Genomic DNA, 22,212 nt, shown 5'->3' on the forward strand with positions numbered 1-22,212 from the left:
GTAATGTTTAAACTTAAACATTAATAGATTTCTACGTGAACATATATGTCTTAAATATCTTTAATGACGTCACCGTCATAGCAAAAATGACGACAACTAACTTCATGATTAAATATCTTTAATGACGTCACCGTCATAGCAAAAATGACGACAACTAACTTCATGACGTCAGCCGACACAGAAACATGACGTCACCTGATCCACAGACAGACACACAGACAGACAACTTATTTTTATATATATATATATATATATATATATATATATATATATATATATATATATATATATATATTTAACTACGTAAAACTTGCGAATATACAACATTCTTCGGTGTCCCATTGTCTGTACATATAAATAGATTGTCAGGTTTACCGACTCTTGAACATGCAATATTTAATTGTCCATGGGAAAACAATCCGTATTCAAATCTATAACTCATTATTCTAATTATTGCTCTTGAGCTTTGTTGATGGTGATTGCTAATCAAACATTCCCTTGTGTTCCCATCGTCATTTATATATCCTCCCTGTGCCCCCCGGCGTCCCCGTTGTAGTTGTGTCCTTAAGTCCCAGTCGTCATTTATATTCCCTGTGTCCCGGTCGTTATTTGTGTCCCGGTGTCCCAGTCTATAATATCTCTTTGAATGTCCCGGTTGTCATTTATATTCCCTGTGTCCCGGTCGTCATTTTTGTCCCAGTCTGTAATTTCGTCAGTCAAACAACAACTTCATGACGACATACAGCTCAATCCTTATAATGACTTTTTTTTTGTAGTTTTTACCTTTTTTAGTTTTTTTTTTATTTCTATTTATTTTAGTTTTCTTTTTCTCCTTTATTATTCAGTTTTTTCCTTTTTTTAGTTTTTTTTCTTTTTCAGTTTTTAGTTTTTTTCTTTTTAGTTTTTTTGTAGTTTTTACCTTTTTTTTAGTTTTTTACCTTTTTTTTAGTTTTTTTAGTTTTTTAGCTTTTTTAGTTCTTTTAGTATTTACTTTTTATTTTTTTTTGTAGTTTTTACCTTTTTTAGTTTTTTTCTTCTTTTGTATTAATGCTAAAGCCAAGGTTCGAACCTGGAACCTCTCGGACCTAGAACCTGGAACATAACGCTTTACCAACTCAGCTACTTCGGCTTGAATACATTCGTTTTTGAATTGGTATATGATGAAATAATTCAGACGTCATATACGGACAAACATGACGTCAGTCGACAGACAGACAAACAACTTATTTTTATACATATAGATTTAATTAATGAAAAAAAACAATCCAGTGACAAACTTCATCCCCCCCCTACTCTCTCCCAGAATATGGCCTTGATTACGGCTGAAAACAAAAACGAGAAGTGTGAAACAACACATCAGATGAAACTTCAAGCAAAATAAATAATAACATTTTTTTTTTTATAAAAACATAAAAATGTTAGCTCATATGATGTCACCTGATTTATAATCTGTTTTTTTTTTATATACAAAAACTCATAGCTGAAATTAGGAAGAAGCACTAAATTTTTTTTTTCAGAGATGCAATCAAGGTTTATTTGGGTTGAATTTTTTCAGTTGGAGCACTTGCTAATATATTTAATTTGAATCAACATATTTAATCAAATTAATAAATGAAAAAAAAAATCCAGTGACATCATTAGTATAAACTAGCTCAACGACAATGTGACAAGCGATGACGTGTTTTAAAGCAACTCTTACATGTAACTTATTTCTGAGGAAAAAAAAACAAACTATTTTCAAAGCTTAAAAATTGCAAAAACCTTGCACCACAGGTTAGACGTTTTTCTAATGCCTACTGTGCCAGAATTCTAAATATTACGATTGTAACAAGCTCAATATTCTTCATTGTAAGTGCATACTTAGATTTATAAAAACGTCAATATGTGCATGATGATCTGGTAATTTTATATTAAAAAAGAGATGTTTTACCAAAACGCCATAGTAAATAGTACCGCATCGGGACTCCATAATGTCTATTCTAACATTAATCCTTGGGAAAGTAACATCCCACTTGGAGACAATAGGGCTAGTTTTCAAGATTACACGTATCACCTGATAGACTTCGACACAGACAAAATCATGTTAGAAAAGGCTGAAGCAATTTACAATGAATTTCCAGAGAACCACCCTATGCAGGATAAAAACATCTTTAATGAGTTGGGAATTCCAGCAATCTCAACGAATCTTCAAGAAAAACCATCTATCCCTTGTGAGTCATCTACAAACGTTTTGATGAACAGATCAGAGTCCAGTACTCAAAGAGACACGAGCATAAAATATGAGAGCCCAACCTATGCTGATGAATGCTATGTTAAGTGTAATAATGCTGGGCAGCTGGGGATACAGATTGAAATAGGGGAGCCTCATGATTTTGACCTGAGGTTTCTCAACGTAGAGAATATTAATACCAAAAATAAAAGCAAGAATTTCCGAACTGGCGAGATGAAGATTCCAACTGAATTTCAGCCCCAAGGATCAAAATTCGCTTTCTTACCGCCTGAGGCTGTCGACATTAAGAAGCAAACTAAGGCAAAACACCAGCTGAAAGACAGTACGACCAATTTAACTTACAAACGAAAACAGAATGCGAAAGCAGCTAAATTGTACCGATTGCGGCAGAAGCAAAAACAGGACGAATTGCATCGGATTATTCAAAAGCTGAGAAGTGAAAACGCAAAGCTTAGGGCTGAGCTTGATAGTCTTCTGAATGAGAGAAATGAATCAGAAAACTGGTGTGTGTTTGCTGGGGACTCAACCAAAAAAGGACTGCAGTATTTACCGCAGAGTACTTTGACCTTCTAACCTCCAACAATAAAGGAGTCTTGTAGCCACTGCACCATGGTAACTGGATTCAAACGTAAACTACTTTAAAACTAAGGGCTAGAGTCCGGTATATTGGTTGCCCGCTCAAAATTGGCTTAAAATGACTTCCTTGGATCTCTTTCAGTCAACCCCAGAGCATGTTTGAGCCGTGACAAGGATGGAGCAATCCAAGTACCACTAGTTTTCCTGTTTGTGCCCATGGTCAATTGCTTCTCAAAGTGCCATATCCATTTCTGAACTCTCATTATCCATTTAAGAATAATTAATTCTCAATATTTAATTTTTTTAAATGCTGTTTTTATTCAAATGAATAAGTATGAATTTTGTCCTTCAGTCTATTTAAGATTTACACCATTTGATATCTACTATTTCTTTTTCACGTGATCGAGAATTCAGCCATCAGAGTGCTCTGTGGTGATTAAAAAGTGCAACAGCGAGACTCTTTCAGTCAATCCCAGAGCATGTTTGGCCATGACATGGATGGAGCAATTGAAGTACCACTAGTTTTCCTGTTTGTACCCATGGTCAATCACTTCTCAAAGTGTCACATCCATTTTTGAACTCTACTCTAGGAAGGGTTGTGTCACAGCTAGAAGCTGATTTTCACGGGTGGATGGGTATGTTGTATTACCTTTAAAGAAGATTTTGATATATTTTGTCCTATTATGGTTATTATCTGTGTTATGAAGATTCCAGAGGTCTTCGATAATTGTTTTTAAGGAATCAACGATCCGCTTATATAATCGAAAACAAGTCCAAAGTTCAATTTCGCTTGTAAGTTCTTAGCATTCTGTTAGAATCCCCGCTTTGTCTCTTGCGCTAAGAAACTGTGCCCACGAGTATCAGTTGCATTAGGAAATATACAATCAATGCTCAAGCAAATGAGGGATTGCTTGGGGAAAAGTAGATTTTATCCCAGCAGAACATTCCTGGAAAGATGAGCTTTGAGTTGACCGAAAAGTGAGAGAAAAGTCTCTATTGGACATTGGAATATGGAGATTGAGTATTGAGCATGGAGACTAAGGAATATGGAACATTGAGTATGGAGTATTGAGCATGGAATATGAAATATTGAGTATGGAATATTGGAATATAGGAGTATGGAATATTGGAATATTGAGTATGGAATATTGGAATATAAACATAAGTTTATTTATTTACAGATAAACATAAGTCACAAACATAAGTCTGATCATTTTTGACAAAGAAGTGGCAATACACATGCGTAATCAGATGAATAGATACCCATTTCAGAAAGATATAAAACAATTAGGCGTTCCTTCGGCTGGCAATGAGTGTACCTCAGGAGTCCTTTGATTGGCACGAATAGTGAACATATCATTGCATGACAGTCACTGGTCAAACAAAACTCATTATACGATGTTATGACGTTAGTAATCGAAATAATCAGGCTCAGCTCGGTAGGAAAATGAAACCAAATCCATATTAAGAAGGAGGAACTTTTGGGCCCATACCCAACCAGACCCATATGTACCTAGTTTTTGCTCTGATTTCTAAAGTTTGGCCTTGTTGCCTGCCATTTTTATTTCACACCTCCCCCTATTCTCTCAATAAGAAAATTTCTACTTATGTCCCAGGTTGGAATATTATCATTATCATTTGAACACGAGCTCTCACAAGCTATGTACATAAAAGATAATCAAAAATAAATAAAATTTAGTTTGTCAGATCACAAACTCGTGTAATTTTCTTGAGGAGTTAATATAAGTTCCTAGAGGGAGTTTAAAGTATTTGGAAACATGTAAGAATTCCAAAAAATTAACAAATTCCATCTATTCAGTGGCAGTTCTGGCCTCTCTTGAACCCGTGGCAAAATCTAGCACTTCTTCCCTCACCTGTCTCCCAAAAACTTTTAGGCCAAATTTTAACAGCATTTTCATTGATTAACAAAATTTAAATGTAAACTATCAAAAACACATTAAATTAATTAAATTAGTTCTGCTTATTTTATTTTGAAGGAATGGTGATAAATATATGGTAAAAAAAAATTTCAAATTCAATTTGCTTATTCTTACCGCTCACTGAAACCTTTCCTTTCTGTTAATAAAAATAATTTTTCAAAATTACAAATGATAATAACATTTGGAATTTTGAAATTTAGCACCCTTAAAACTACTGCACTCTAGGCAAGTGCTCCCTCTGCCTCCCCCAAAAAACTGTCTCTGTATCTAATAAAAATCTTTTCCAATACCAATTGGTCCAGGTTCTCCCAAATCATACAAAGCTGATATCCCAAAGCAAAACATAGGATGGAGCACTAAACGGAATTAAGCCCATTTTATGCTTTTCAAAACTCCGGTGCCCCCACGTAGCAAAAGAAATAATATTTTCAATAAATATAGTTCCTGGCTGTAAGGTGATTGGCTCTAAAATGTCAGATTTTCTTTTAATGTAATAGTGAAGCAAATAATACTAGATTTATTTCGTTTTTGATAAATTGTACGAGAGGATATATAACTTATAAGTTCCCTACCCTAAATAGGATATGATTATAGCTATACCCTACCAGAGAATAACTTATAAGAGTGAAAGCTGGAGCTATTACAAAAAATTAACGAATGCCGCCTAGCGGTTGGTAGTTTTATCCCTGTGTTCAACATATCCTTAACCGTTTCCAGATCCTTTAAAAAGAAGGGGAAGGTAAATAAAGCTAATTCTATCAATGAATAGGTCTAGCTACCCTGCCAAGATTTGTATAGCCTATTTACCCTGCCAAAATTTTCTCGAGCTAACCTAGAACAATTTCTTTTCTAGTGCAATTCAACTAAAAATGATTTTTGAAAACAAACAGCAATCAAACAATTCTTTAAATAACGAATAATAAAAAAACTTAAATAAAAAACGAAAAAAACGTAAATAAAAAAACGAAGACCTTTAAATGTAAATTTGACAAATTGTACCACTGGATTAGTCCCCGAAGCCGCACCGAATAAAAATTTGGCGGCGGCGGAGAGAATTTATGTCGGCGGCGGAAAGCCGCCGGCGCACCGAATGTTTTTTTGGCGGCGTGCCGCCCAAGCACTTTTGGCGGCGCGCCGCCAATTTTCGGCGTTTTCACAATTTTTAAGGCATTTTTCAGGAATTTTAACTACAAGAAGCCTGGTTAAACAAGAAAATAAAAAGTCGGTCTATTACAAGAACTCTGAGATGCCCATGTAAACCCAATGAAAACTTTATAGCCTGCGTAGTTGAATAGTAATTTTATGGAAAACTTGCATGTCTTGATAATGCAATAGTACAGAATGCTTTACTTTGATGTGCCTCGCACTCTGCTACTTATGCAGTGGTATTTAGTAGCATCCCCACCCAGAGGCGTCCTGACACCTTCCTGATTGGGGGGGGGGATGCAGATTCAAAATTTTACTGGAATTTTTTGAGATTTTACCGCAATTTTTCAAAGTTTTACCGGAATTTGTCGAGGCTTTACCTAAGCGAAATTCCGGTAGATTCCTTGAGAAATAATCTCGTAGATTCCCTAAAAATCATCAAGTTCCGGTGAATTTATCAAATTTTACCAGATTTTTTACCAGCAGACCTTCTTAGGGTGAGTGGGGTGTAGCCCCCCTCTTGGGGGGCTACACCCCTACTACCCTACCATTCACAAATCCTAAATTTTTCCAGCAATGGTGCTCCAAAGCCCGGGCATTCCCTAATGCATGGGCATGGGGCTTATACAATAAGGCACCGTATCCTGCAGCAACGGCAAGCTACGGTAAATTTATAGCAAACTATATAACTAGCTTTTGTATAAAGTGAATGTACCACTCGATGCCTTTTTTATGCTCTTTAAAAACATAATAATCGCTTCTACCGCAAATTCAGATTTAAGCACTTTTTAACCTAACCTAGCCTTATTGTAAATAATTTTAGCACTAAAAAATGTAGTATTATTTTGTCAAAAGCAGCGCGAAAAAAATGTAGTATTATTTTGTCGGAAATGAAGGATAACTCATACTTCAACTGAAAATTCGTCATTTTTAAGAGCTTAAAAAATGCCTAAATTCGAATTTGTGGTAAACGTGATTATTATATCCGTAAAGAACATAAAAAAGGCATCAAATGATATGCCTGCTTTATCGGTAAGCCAGTTATAAGAAGCTGTCATAATTTTTTGAAAATTTGCCATATTTAAAAGCTAAAAAAGTGCTCAGACCTGAATTTGCGGTAAAAGCAATTATTATATTCATAAAGAGCATAAAAAAAAACATCGAGTGATATATTCACTTTTTACCAAAGCCAGTTATATGGTTTGCTATAATTTCACCCATACAACCCCCATAACAATCTGTTTTAAAGCAAATTTACATGTTACATACTAAAATTAAATCATTTTGGTGCTATAACCAGCCCTTGCTGCAGGGCATAGTACCCCAAGGTATGAGGACCATGCCTAAACATTGGGTACTATGCCTGAAATTCAAGGATTTGTGCACAAGTGATACTTTAAATGCTAGACTGCATTACACAGCCTCTTTACCAAGAAATGGAAATGTACCATACAGTAATGATACAATATGCTTATTTGAACATTTATCGGCTTTGCACTGTGCCATTTTCATAATTATGCGCTTACTGTGACCAAAGTTAACAACTTAGCGAATTAGATAATTAATGGTATCTGTATTTTGGATAATCATCCTGCCATTTAACCCAAAATTCCGCTGTTTACATTTAAGTTTCAGCGACAGAAGTTTGTTGTCTTTATCTCTGTAGTTAAAAAAGTCGTTGTCCTGATCTCCACTTTTTGTATTTCATCTTCCTCTTCAAAGCCGAACGTAGCTTGAGTAAAATCACTGATGGTAAAGACAATAGAACGTCCGTAGTTACAGCTGTACTCACTTAGAGAAGCTATATAGGACTAAATAAAAATCGGCGGCAGTTATTCATCGGCGGACCGCCGCCACCGAACCTCACGGCGGCGCGCCGGCGCACTGACATATTTTCGGCGGCGGCCCGTTGAGTTATATTCGGCGGCGCGCCGCCGACTTTCGGCAGGGCTTCGGGAACTACACTGGATCTGTGACTTATAAGTCCCCTACTCTAAATAGGGTATGATTATAGCTATACCCTATCAGAGAACAACTTATAAGAGTGAAAGCTAGAGCTATTACAAAAAAAAAACCAATGCCGCCTAGCGGTTGGCAGTTTTATTCTTGGTTTTAAACATATTCTTAACTGTTTCCAGGTCGGTGCCAAGTTCAGCCAAAATCCATATGAAAATATGGATTTTTATATAAAAAAAGACTGATCTGTTTTCATTCAAATTATTTATAAAATATAAAAATATTCGAGTAGTTCTGTATATATAGTGTTTACTTCCTTCTGCATTACCAATGAAAATCAATTTAAATTAGGAAGTATATTTTGAAAGAGAGATTCCTCGTAAAAGTTCAGCCCAGACCTTGGATGAACTTTTCGTTAAGAAGTAATGATGCCAAGGCTGTTTAAAAAAAAGGATTTTTAACCGAGAAATGTTATTGTAAGTGTGTTATTGGTCATTATTTTCTTTGCTGAAGACGGATCTTAGATATAGGGCCGAAATATTCAAATAGGATTTGTCGGTTCACTGTCTTGGGAAAGAAGTCCTCATTATTCTCTCTTCTGTATTTGTAAAACAACTCCTTCTATTCTTTTTTTCATTCTGTGGAAGATGGAAGATTTCCTTCGGTTTGATGCTATGGTTATTTCAACTATTAAGTAAATCGTTGAATGTGCCAATTAATGAGTAATCTGCTTTTATGAATGAGTAAATATATTATTTATTTTGCATAATTTATGATATTATAGCTTAAATTTAACTTATATTGTCATAAAAAATTGTCTGAAAACTTTTTAATGGGGGTATGCAAAGTGAGATCAGAATCCAATTTTAAAGTAAAATTCAAAACAGCCTTTCGAGTCCAATATAGCAGCGAACGCCTTTCCTTCAACCGCAATCAATCCAAAGCTTCATTAAATTGCAACTCCTTGAAATCTTTTCTCATGGTGTCTTTCCACCCAACTCAAGAACATAGTTGTATTCACTTGGCGCAGTTGAATTTTGGAAAAGCCTAATTTTGTCTGTTACCTAAACTCCAAAATTTGTGATACATCATTAAATACTTAATTGCCCCATAGAATCTTGGTAAAAAACACAATATAAAACTGCATACCTTCCAACAAGTGCGGCAGTGTTTGTGTATATTATAAAAGAGGCTACACCCCCAAGCAATCCACCAATAAGAACTGAGCCGAGAGCGTCAGGAATGGGGCTATTTAAATAGGTTGAAAGTGCCATACATCCAGCAGCAATACTGACTCCAAGAACGGCTGCCAGGTCTTCGAGTAACACAACATTCACAGTAGGGTCACTACCCCTTCGAACTGAAAACCAAAGATTTCTATTTTTATCAACTTAAAAGAAAAATCAAGGAAAATCAAAGGTTACAAATCCCTGATGAAGATATGTCGGCATGGATTCTGTAAAAAAAAATGCTTTACCAGAATAGAAAGTGCCTATTATTTCACTCTTAATCAATTTGTAAGATCATTTTTGTTTGGAATTAATATAAGTAATGGTTCCACTTAAGTTAGTAATGTGGTGATGAGGAGACTCAGTAGAATTAAAATTTATTTGAATTTAACTTTTGAGAATGAAAGAACTGAATTGTAATTTCAACTACAAGAGGTGTATTTGCTTTATTAAAGAATATCAGCATGTAGTTTTAGTATATTTGAATCAAACATAGAGACTGGATATTGTATAAATGTTTTTTTCTTATTTTTTTTCCTTCATTTACTTCCTGCTAGTAAATATTCCTTATTCAAAGTTTTTCTTTGTTCCTTTGTACTATTTGATATTTTCATCAGTTTCTGAAATCTAGAATGTATTTTTTAGATTAGATAGTGAAATACTCTGATAGATATTATTAGGATATCGTTACTTAGATATTATTAGGATATCGTTATTTAGATATTATTAGGATATCGTTACTTAGATATTATTAGGATATCGTTACTTAGATATTATTAGGATATCGTTACTTACATATTATTAGGATATCGTTACTTGGATATTATTAGGATATCGTCACTTAGATATTATTAGGATATCGTTACTTAGATATTATTATTACTACTACTACTACTACTACTAATAACTCACTGCAGCACCAAGCCGCCTGAGGCCAACACAGCTACGCACGCTCCTCCTCCAACCTAATCTATTTAAAGCCTCCCTCTTTACACTCTCCCAGGAAGTTCCCATTTCCTTTAAAACTTTATTTATGACATCCTCCCAACCCAGACAAGGACGACCTGCTTTCCGTGTAGCCCCAGACGGTTGGCCAAAAAGGACAATCTTCGGTAATCTGTCATCCTTCATCCGTAGAACGTGACCTAGCCATCTCAACCTTTCTTTCATTATAGCCCCAGAAAGCGGGATTGAACCACACTTTTCGTACAACCTACTGTTTGAAATACGGTCAGTCAGCCGGGTACCCAGAACAATCCGTAGGCAATTTCTCCGGAAAACATCTAGTAAATTTTCATCTGCTTTTCGGAGTGCCCATGCTTCAGAACCATATTTGACCACTGTCATCACTGTAGCTTCCAATATTCTAATCTTGGTTTGTAGGCTTATCTTTCTATTCTTCCAAACTTTTTTTAACTGTGAAAAAACACCCTGAGCTTTAGCTATTCTACTTTTAACATCTTCACTGCTCCCACCATCTTTACTAATAATACTACCAAGGTAACTGAAGCTCCCAACCTGATCAATCTTTTCGTTACCTAATGTCACCTGTTCATCTTCACTTATTCCTAGCCTTAGTGACTTAGTATCGTTACTTAGATATTATTAGGATATCGTTACTTAGATATTAGTAGGATATCGTTACTTAGATATTATTCGGATATCGTTACTTAGATATTATTAGGATATCGTTACTTAGATATTATTAGGATATCGTTACTTAGATATTATTAGGATATCGTTACTTAGATATTATTAGGATATCATTACTAGATATTATTAGGATATCGTTACTTAGATATTATTAGGATATCGTTACTTAGATATTATTAGGATATCGTTACTTACATACTATTAGGATATAATTTAAAATAATTCGTTGAGAGCAGAAACAGTTATTACACTTGCGACAGTGGTTAGTCGTACGACTCTGTCAGACAGATATGAGGGATATTTTCTTCAGACAACTGCCAACACTGCTTCCTGCATAATATCATCTGGACTAAAATCTTTCTCCATTGTCTTTGTTGTCTATTTCAAAGTTGTGTTCTTTGCAATTACACGACTTTACTTATACTAATGGCTCCTAGTGTTTAATATACTCAAAGGACTGAAAAGATTAAGTTTTAACGGCACTTAAATGAAACAAAGGAATTGTATGAAATTATCAACCTGGATTTTGAAAAATACCTTTTTTGGCATTTTACTAGGACGAAAAAAGAAGAAACCCCGACCCTGGATTTAAAAAAAAACACCCTTTTTGATACCTTTCTAAAAACAAACCAAAAAATCCCTGCCCCCTTGCCTCTACATTTTTTGAATTGTACCTCTGATTGGTGGTTTCCTTTAGTTAGGATTGTATTTTTAAACGATGTTAATAACCTAACCCTTTCTTTCCCTCCAGTGAACGGTTTCAAACTTATATTTTTCGTAAATGTCCTTCTTCCCACAAAGGAGAGCGTCAGAAATTGTACATTGGAGAATTACCTCTAATTTGTAAACTTTTAAAGCAGAGGAACAAAAGAACGCTTTCAAGTTATTAGCATGAATAGTTTTTGTTTGAGGATTGAAGCATATCATGTATAAAAATTAAAATTTTATTTGTGAATATCATGGCTTCAATTTGGCATTAAGTAGATAAAATTTTATAGGCATTGTTTGAGCCAGTAGCAATGTATTTTATGAGCCATTGGGATTACCAGTAGCATTTTCTGAGCCATTCCCCAAAATACTACTGGGTACAAACTGCCATCACTTCCTCAAAAGCAAATACTCTACTATAAATACGAACAGTGTTTCCCTTGGCGGAATTTTGTTCACATTCAAAGTCATTTCCAATAAGTTTGGGATTTTTGGAAAAAAAAGTTTTTTCAAACTAATTTCCAAGAGCCTTACAACTATCCTTTTCATTCTTTTGCCTTTAACTTTTTATAAATACTTGACATCATTTCCAGTATTGTCAATACCCTGATTTATCTTACTGCATGAAACAAACGGGCAGCAAATTGGTCAGGACAGGCATTCGAAAGGAGCATATGTTTACTCCCGTCAGATTAACAGCAGGAATGTTAATTAACAGAACAAAACGTCTGTAAACAAGAAAAAATAAAAACATTTGGACCTAAAGTTAATTAGAAGGACCTAATTCCCTAATCATGAGAAGTTTAAGACCACAATTATAGATTTACACTTTCCAAAGAAGCCGTCTGAAATATCCCTGAACATTCTTCAATACTACACCTGTACTACGAATAGCCACCATGGGAGAACAATAACAAGGAGGAACAGAACAAAGTGGGAAAAATGAAACATTGTGCGTCAATTTAACATATGCCCCTCTCTCCTCACCAAATTTATGGATACACCCCAACTCATGCGCATATAATCTTCAAACATAAAAACCTTTTTGTCCAAAAATGAAAATTACTGCTTATTCCAACGCCTTTTTCACTTCGTGGAAAAGATACAGAGACACCCTTTTTATCTGATTTTATTTATTCTTTTTTGTCACCTTTTTTCAATGAAGCTAAAAAACATACCTTCCTCAACCTTTTAGATACCCCGCGTTTCACAGCCCTACTTGGATAATGTTTTACAATGATGACTTACAAAATTTTAATCTTAGTTAAAAAAAAATATTACAAATTTGAGGATATTTAAGAACTCAAACAAGTATGACGAACAAATAAACGTGGTCCAAGCAAAAAAAAATACCTAATTTAAGCGACGAAAATACGTCGCTTAATGGAGAAATGAGACCAGCAAACTATACAACTAAAAACTCAACATTGCTTTTGCAAATAGAAGACTCAGAAGACTTCGTCACCTTCATTGGCAATTTATTTTACATTTAGGCGAGACTAAAGAAGAAAATTTGTATCAAGACCTTGAATCAACTTTGTCATTGAACTCTCTCGAAAAAAACTAGCGAATAGCCCGGAAATCCATTATTTTGTAAATGACCGGAAAGTTAATTATTTTGTTTGCATAAATATGTTTGATTCAATTTTAATACTTTAGCATTTCTACTGATAACGGTCGCTGTATATGTGATCAAAATATCTAGGTACATGGTATCACTGACTAAATAAATAGATTCATCCCCATTTGAACGTTTATTTGTCCAGAATAGGGATGAAAGATTGCCAAAGAATGGAGTTTTCGGCAATCCAATTGGGGCCAAACGTAAAATACGTCATCCCCAGATGGAGACTCCAGGAAAAAGAAAGTTTAAAGGAAACTGAATCTTCATGGGAAAAAGTGAAGAGGAGGAGGAGGTATTCAGTAAATTGAGATGGAGAGGAAGCGTGCCCAGTTTTTTTTATCCTTAGACGGCTTGGTGATGCAATGGGTGGCTAATAGCAGTATTAATATTCGAGATCAACTAATTTATTAAGCGAATTTCTTTTGAAATCTTACTACGAGCCTAAAAATAAAAAAATTAATAAAATAATATAATAAAATATATATAATATAATAAAATAATAAAATAAAATTAATAAAATAATATAAAATACTTAATAAATAAAAATAACCAACGTCTTTCAACAATTTACAAAGAATCAACTGTTTCAGCAAAAGTGAAAAATCACTAAAAATTAAGCAAAAATAGGAAATTTCATAGCTTGGTGTAAAAACTTGAAATCTATATAAAGGATATGATTCTCAATAGGACCAGTTAAGAATAATTTCCAGAAGATACCATTTTTTTCTAAGCTTTTAACACTGAATTTCTTTGGGTCCATTTTGTCTTTTGTTTTCTTCCCCAAATGTTAAGATTCATTATCGCACCCAGCAATTGAAAACTATTGAATGTTCACCATTTAGTTTTTTCCACTGTTCCACTGTTTCCAGTTATTTTCTTCCACTATTTCCAGTTATTATTATTATAAAAAGGTATGATTCTTGGCAAACTATTCTGAATTTCTAAACGTCACTGTCAAAAAAAGAAAGAAAAAAAAATTTAACTAGACAAAGCCCTCAAGTCAGATATTATTTTATATTGCTTGAGTCTACCTATATAGCGTGTAACCTACCAGTAGCGTCAATTGGAATGCGGGACAAGTAAACGCTGCCATAAAATTTGATAAATACCACTTTAATGAGGTATTTTCATCTAGAATACATTAATATAGAAAGAAATGCCAGGTCAAAAGTAACTGTAAAACACGCCATTAAACGACATGAAAAACATTCGTCCAACCAGCCCATTAATGCAATAGTGGTTTTAGGCCAAGGAAGGGAGGGGGCAAGGTATAACATAGAAGCGTAAAAATATTAAGCCAAAGGAATTTAATGTCAAAATTAAGGAAAATTAAAGGGGAGCTACCCTTCCCATACTTTTCATGCATGTAATTGTTTACCTACGACTTTGAGAAACATGGATAATTTTCTTGAATTTCGGCGGGAATTAAAGCTATTTTGCCTTAATATTTATGGTTTTGATAGTTGAGTGGACCTCAGAGGAGCCAAGATGTTGGTTGTGTTCTAGGCGATACTGGTCAAGTGGTTTTAGTTTCTTTTTGTTTTGTCTTTTTTGAAGTGTAATTCCGTGTCGATTGAATTGCAGGGTAATTGAATTTTTTTCTTCTTCTTCTTCTTTTCTTTTCTTTTTCTTTTCCTTTTCTTCTTCTTTTCGTATTGTTTTTATTTGTATGTGTATTGGGGTTGTAAGCCCAAACAAGCTTTGCTTCGGGCCACTTGCTTGTTTTGTTTTGTTATTTATATTAATAAACCCATCTTTCTCTCTCTCTCTCTCAGGCCTAGAACCACCACTGCTTTAATAAGTCAGCTTGTTTGCCTTACTATAATTTAACAGGGTCATGCCAGACTTAGCAGCTCCTTTCTTCACTGAATTGTAAGCGACTAGCAAAGTTCCCCCTTCAGAGACAAACGATCCACACAGAATCATCAGTGCCTAAAACAAGAAAAAAAAAGAGAAATAGTTTAGATAAAATAATGGAATAATACAAATTAGAGAATAATATAAAACATAATGCTGCAAAATAGCCTACTTAAAAATAATATAAAATTTTTGAACATATCAAATTGTAGCAGAGAAATTTAAACAACTATAAAAGCAAAACTTAACAGAAAAGCGCTCCCCTTGGGCCATTTACAACAGATATGAAAGAGACAGCCGTTGCTAGATACTGGTCTCATTTTTGGCACTCCAGACCCCCCATTACCCATTAAATAAATTCAGGATGTGCTTTTCATCAAGAATGATTTTCAATTTCAATGCTATTTATTGCAGAATTTAAACTTTAGCGTAAACAGGGGGGAGGGGGTATTGTGGAAGGCTAAGGCTGTCCAAAGCCTTAGATAACGCTAAATACGATACTAAAAATGAGGAGTCTAAAAAAACAAGTTTTTTTCGGATTTGTCTCATTTTTCTATTGATTTTTAGCGCTTAGATTGTTTGATTTTTTTTTATTCCCCACTCGCTATTCCAAACGATAATGGGAAGAGAATTTTTCCTATTATAACAGTCAAAAATGTCGAATGGGACTACATACTACATTTGCCATTACGTTATTCCGTTCAAATTCTTGAGAATGGTTCTCTAAGTATATTTAGCAAACTCCAAATGAGCCTTTTTTACACGTTGACTATTGACGATCTTTCGAGAAATTACCCTTCGCCTTGCAGCTTATTGTGGATGTGCTGGAAGCTGCAGCCTAGTAAAGAGCGAACCACGGCCCATAGCAACTGAAAAAAACACACATTTTGATAAAGATTGTCTCACGATAACAATTGCTATTTGAAGCTGATTCTAGAATTATGACAATTTCCCAGGCTACATTTAAACGAGGCTACGATACAAAATCGAGTTTTTTTTTCGAAAGTAATTACGAAAAGGATTTGCCAAGAATTTCGAATATCAATAAAAATTTCAGGATATTATCTGCAACAATTTTTCTATATCTTAGCCTAAATAAATGAAACAGATATACATTCCAAGAACTACCTGAAATTTTTGTTCGGGGTGGGGGTGGATGGGTTACAAAAATACTTTTAAAACACATCGAAAGTTTGCTTATATTAATTTTTTAATGTTTTTACGAGTCACAAAAAAACATCAGGGGGCTCAATCCCCCATAGCCCCCCCCCCCAGATATGGCCTTGGATACATTGGATAAGCTTCGCCAATTTAAGAAATAATAAGTGTAGACTTAAAATAAGAATCAATTTATACGCCACTCGCTCAATGTCGAACAGAGCAAAGCACCACAAATTAGAGGGCAAGAATACATTTTCTTTTTTTTATTGCATTATTTGCTTTTTTCTGATCTTCATATGCTATTTTCTAGCATGTATTATTAAATCTTGGATCCATGTGTTTTTTATTTCCCCTTTTTTCCTTGTTGATATAGGCTTGTGAAGAAGCAATATTTTGACTTTTATTAGTATATGCACAAAATAAGTTCTTACAGTTAACTATCTTAATTAAATTATTATATAATCTATTTCATCTTAACTTATTATAATTTCTAACTTCAATACTAAATAAATTCTAACTACTTAGTTAAAATTTATTCCAACTATATTTATATTATAGTCTATACTCACTTTTTTATTATAATCTAATTTCCATAGGTTTCTAAAATAGTTTACTATCCTTGTAGATGAATTAGCCCAAGTTAATAGATAAAAGTTCAAATTATCATATCAATAAATTACCAAGACCAGGTTAAGTAATTTTCTGTTATTTAAATTTCAAGTAGGAATATTATGAGTAGGCAATGTATTAGGCCAAGTAGAAGTAGGTTTTGCATTTTGAGTGAAATTGTTTTTTTACTTCGCGTATTATGCTGAGTTGCTGTTCTTTCGGTGCGCAATTTTGCTACTGTTGCCTGGAGTACTTCTTGTCATATTTTCTGTAACTATATCTCCTGTGCTTTGTGTTTTTCTTTTTCTTTTTATTTACTGCTCCCATGATACAAATAAGCTATTATTAGTATTTTATTTCAACATTTACAACTTAGAAATATTTAATGGCATTGGGCTGCCCCATGCTCAGACACTAGTAAAATATAAATAGAATTATGGGAATATAATATAATTATTATACTTTAATCATGGCAGCGCAATAGCGCCGACTAAGCAAAGAACGATGTTGGCACAAGCTCTTATAATTTTTTTTAGACAAAGATCATTCGTTATGATCGTTATGATTTATATGATTTATATTCGTTATGATTTACATTCGTTATGATTTATACAAAGATCATTCGTTTGGAAATTGAAAGGGGAGAAGGAATTTTGGTACTTGTGTATTATACGCCACTCACTCAAGTTTACGCTATGTAAAACTCGAGAAAAGGCCGGTGTCTTCGTTAGTTTCTTTCAGCTCAGTGAGAGACAAGACAAAGACAAGTGACAGAATAGATGGGAAACATGTAACTTGGGCTATATATTTGCACATAAGGGGGGGGGGGTAAAGTATTTGGACAGTTTGAAATCAGAAAATAATTCTTACTTTATAATATGGAGATTAATGTTTCCTAACATATTTTGCATGCAGACTTGCTATACTCCTTCCCCCCCTCAATGTGCAAATATATAGCCTAAACTTGTTTCTAAAGTAACGAAGAAACCGGTTTGTTCTCGAGTTTTATGCATCGTAAACTTGAGCGAGTGGCGTATAATGCAAAAGTATCGGAATTTGTCATGGAGAGAGCAGGATTTCCCGGTATTATTTCAAAACGACCAGAAATTAAATATATAGAAAAACAAGCTATTTTTAACTGAAAGTAAGGAGCAACATCAAAACTTAAAACGAACAAAATTTATTACATATATGAAAGGAGTTTTCCCTTGCACAATCTCTTACTCTTTACACTAAAGTTTTAACTTTTTGTCCTTATTCTTTAAAAACAATTTGTGAAACACGGTGGCCGTTTAATTAGAATTAAATAAAAAAAAACTATTTTTTTTAGCTGAAAGTAAGGAGCGACATTAAAACTTAAAAAGAACAGAAATTACTCTGTATATGAAATGGGTTGTCCCCTCCGCAATCCATCGCTCTTTACGCTAAAGCTTTTAATTGTTTTAAAAAGTAGAATTGTGGCAAAGAGTCAAACTTTAGCGTAAAGAGCGAGGGATTGCGGAGGGGACAACCCATTTCATATACAGAGTAATTTCTGTTCGTTTTAAGTTTGAATGTCGCTCCTTACTTTCAGCTGAAACAATTAGTTTTTTTTTAATTTAATTTCTGAACGTTTTTGAATTAATGCATGTTTGGTTTTGGCTCTCCGCACATAAATTATTAAAATGAAATTTGTATATTAATTCTTTTTTTGGCTAAATGGCTCTCTCTTAGTTTTGATCAGACGATTTTGAGAAATAAGGGGTTGAAAAGGAGGCCTAGTTGCCCTCCAATTTTTCGGTTACTTAAAAAGGCAACTAGAACTTTTAATTTTTAACGAACGTTTTTATTAGTAAAAAATATACGTAACTTAAGAATTCACTTACGTAACAAACTTTCATAATCTTATATTTTTATTATGTATACGAGGGGGTTTGTACCCTCGTTAATACCTCGCTCTTTACACTAAATCGTAAGTTTTGTCCCAATTCTTTAAGACTGCCCCTGAATCACAAAGGCCGTAGAATAAATAGTTGAAATTACTAAAAATACTTTAGCATAAAGAGCGAGGTATTTATCTCCTTCTAAATACCTCGCTCTTTATGCTAAAGTATTTTTAGAACCCCTCATATGCGTAATAATCTCTGTTCGTTTTAAGTTTCAATGCTACTCCTTCCTTTCATTTGAAAAAACGTTTTCATGTTTATTTTTCATTGTTTTCTTATAGTAATGCTAGAAAATCCTACGCCCTTTTCATTGAATTTTTCTTCCCCCATGACCGATTCCTCCAAGGAAAGATCCTCCAACATAGCCCCCTCCCCTCAGCCCCACGCCCAAACAAAATAAAATCCCCCTGAAAACGTCTGTACACTTCCCAATAACCATTACTATATGTAAACACTGGTCAAAGTTTGTAACTTGCAGCCCCTCCCCCAGGGATTGTGGGGGAGTAAGTCATCCCCAAAGACATAGTTATTATGGTTTTCGACTATGCTGAACAAAATGGCTATCTCAAAATTTTGATCCGTTGACTTTGGGAAAAAATGAGCGTGGGAGGGGGCCTAGATGCCCTCCAATTTTTTGGTCACTTAAAAAGGGCACTAGAACTTTTCATTTCCGTTAGAATGAGTCCTCTTGCGACATTATAGGACCACTTGGTCGATACGATGACCCCTGGAAAAAAAAAACAAATAAACCCGCACCCGTGATTTGTCTTCTGGCAAAAAATACAAAATTCCACATTTTTGTAGATAGGAGCTTGAATCTTCTACGGTAGGGTTCTCTGATACGCTGAATTTGATGGTGTCATTTTCGTTAAGATTCTACGACTTTTGGGGGGTGTTTCCACCTATTTTCTTAAATAATGTAAATTTTCTCAGGCTCGTAACTTTTGATGGGTAAGACTAAACTTAATGAAACTTATATATTGAAAATCAGCATTAAAATGTGATATATAAAAAATTAGCGTAAAGAGCGAGGTCTTGACGAGGAGGCAACCCCTTTCATATACGTAATAATTTCTGTTCGTTTTAAGGTTTGAGGTTGCCCTTTACCTTCAGTTGAAAACTTTGTTTTTTTTTTATTTAATTACTTACAGATAGTGTTTGTTAATGGGAAACATACGGAACAAGCTTTTAAAGAACAGTGAAGAACCTCATTAAATCAAAAATAAGCAGAAACAAAGTCAAATAATCTCCAGAGTAAAAACTATGGAGACTAATAGTGTAAAACTGCCCCAAATCACCATTAACAAATAAAAGAAACCCAAAACTAACAGAAATTACAATAGATAACCTAGTAAAATTCAAGACGAGCAAAAACTAAAAGCAGCATTTCTGACAACACCCATGTTATCTCAAGACTAGAACATAATTTGCACTTTACTAAAAAAGAACAAAAACAAATAACCGTGTATTGTCAGTTTGATATACATTTTCTAATATCTATTCCTTACAGTCTTAACGCTTACATCTGTCTTAACGTTATAGTTATTCCTTATAGTCTTATTGCTAACGATAGGCTGATATCTATTCCCGAAAGTCAAAAAAGTCAAAACATTTAAAATGTATTTTGTTTTCAGTTAAGTGCAAATTATGTTCTGGTCTTGAGGAGGTGTAGAGGTTGTCAGTCCTACTCATGTTAGTTGTTGCTCGTTTTGAGTTTGAATCGGTTATTTATTGTTATTTCTATTCGTTTAGGGTTTAACTACTTTATTTACGGTGATTTGTGGTAGCTTTACGCTTAAAAAATTATTTGACTTTTATTTCTACTCATTTTTGGCTTAATGAGGCTCTTTACAATTCTTTGACAGAATTGTTTTTTGGTAAAAGGTTTTTTTTTTATTAATTTCTGTTCAAATTTTTTGACACAGATTTTTTTCGTAGAAAAAAAATTTCATAAATTTTTATTTTTATCCTATTAGACTCTATAGTTTTTGCTTCGAAGATTATTTGACTTTATTTCTGTTCGTTTTTGGTTTAATCAGGCTCGTTAATTTTCTTCAAAAACTTGTGTTTCTCATTGACAAATACTATCTGTAAGTAATGAAATTATATAAAAAACAACAACTTTTTCAACTGAAAGTAAGGAGCTTCTTCCTCAAGCCCTCATTCTGCAATTTTTTTTTATAGAATTTTAGAACAAAGCTCATTGGTCTAATTAAACGGCCATTGTGTTTCAGAAATCGTTTTTAAAGGATTAGGACAAAAAGTCATGACATTACCGTAAAGAGTAAGGTCCTGTGGAAGGTGTAACTCCTTTCATATACGCAATAATTTCTGTTCGTTTTAAGTTTTGATGTTGCTCCTTACTTTCAGTTAAAAAAAACTTTTTTTTAACTTACTTTTCTGACCATTTCTAAATAATAACGGGAAATCCGCCGGCCACCGAAAATTGGAAGTTATAGTTTCCTTTTAAGAGTCAAAAATGTTGCATTGCAACTAGGCCTGCCCAGACTACTCTTCTTTTCACTAAAAGCATCTGACAGAAATTGTGGGATATCCATTTTGTTCAAAATAGTCCAAAGAACACATCACAATGCCTCTAGGGTTGACACAAACCCCTAGAGCCCTTGGACAAGGGTTGTAAGTTATGTCCTTGGGATACATACGTTTTTTATGGAATGGCTGTTTGTATAAATTTCAGCTGGGGCTCATTTTATTTAAAATCGGAAATAATGCTACCCTTTTTAAGATTCAAAAGTGATATGATAGCAACCAGCTTCCCCTCTACACCCATCAATTCCCCCAACATATCCAATCAAAATTTTGATAGCAATTTTGTTCAGCATAGTTGAAGGGTTCGGACGTTATGTCTTTGAGGATGAAAACCACCTCGCAGCCCTCAGGGCAAGGGTTGTAAGTTATGATCTGGGGGTATATAAGATTTATACGGAATGGATTGTCGTATAAACTTTAGATGAGACTCGTTTGATTTGAAATTGGAAGTTATAGTGCCCTATTTAAAAGTCAAAAGTGATTTGAGAGCAACCAGCCCCCCCCCCCCCACACAAATCATTTTCCAAAAACAAACATCCAAACAATGTTTTGAGACACCTATTTTTCATGAAAGGTTCAGTAGTTATGCGTTTGAGGATGTCAACACCTCCGCCCCGAGGCCTCAGGGCAAGGTCTGTAAGTTAAGCAATTTGTTCATTGTTTACATATATTATATGTCATTGAGAAAGAGGTATGCATATTTGACCACTAATTTACTAAGCGATATTAAGGTGAGTCTTTCAAAGAATGTTCAACTTAATCAAAACATGTTACGAAAAAAATATGGGTTGTCAAAAGGGCGCAACTCGGGAATGACTATATTAATTTGGAAATTTCGGGAAATGATCAACTGACCAAAAAGGCAATATTTTTACGTCACTACTACTACAACTACAGCTACTACTATTCCTAGCACAACTACTACTACCATTCCTATCACTAAAGCTACTACTTCATTAGCAGGTGATACTAAGGCTGAGGACATTGAAATAAACAACTGAGGAAACTTCAAGGAGAAACGCTGAACTAAATCAAAGCATATTATGTG

General features: G+C 34.2%; 1 protein-coding gene across 3 annotated transcripts in view; it reads right to left on the reverse strand.

The window, feature by feature from the left end:
* Positions 1–22,212, reverse strand: part of LOC136040900 (proton-coupled zinc antiporter SLC30A9, mitochondrial-like) — a 150,528-nt gene that overhangs the window by 67,005 nt on the left and 61,311 nt on the right. For all 3 annotated transcript variants that reach the window (XM_065725318.1, XM_065725316.1, XM_065725317.1), the window contains 2 exons: positions 14,883–14,994; positions 8,998–9,208 (listed from right to left, as the gene is read on the reverse strand). In XM_065725318.1, the coding sequence (XP_065581390.1) occupies positions 8,998–9,208; positions 14,883–14,994 (323 nt within the window). The remainder of the gene's footprint in view (positions 1–8,997; positions 9,209–14,882; positions 14,995–22,212) is intronic.

This window comes from Artemia franciscana, chromosome 21 (assembly GCF_032884065.1).
Source record: "Artemia franciscana chromosome 21, ASM3288406v1, whole genome shotgun sequence".
Classification (NCBI taxonomy): Eukaryota; Metazoa; Arthropoda; class Branchiopoda; order Anostraca; family Artemiidae; genus Artemia; species Artemia franciscana.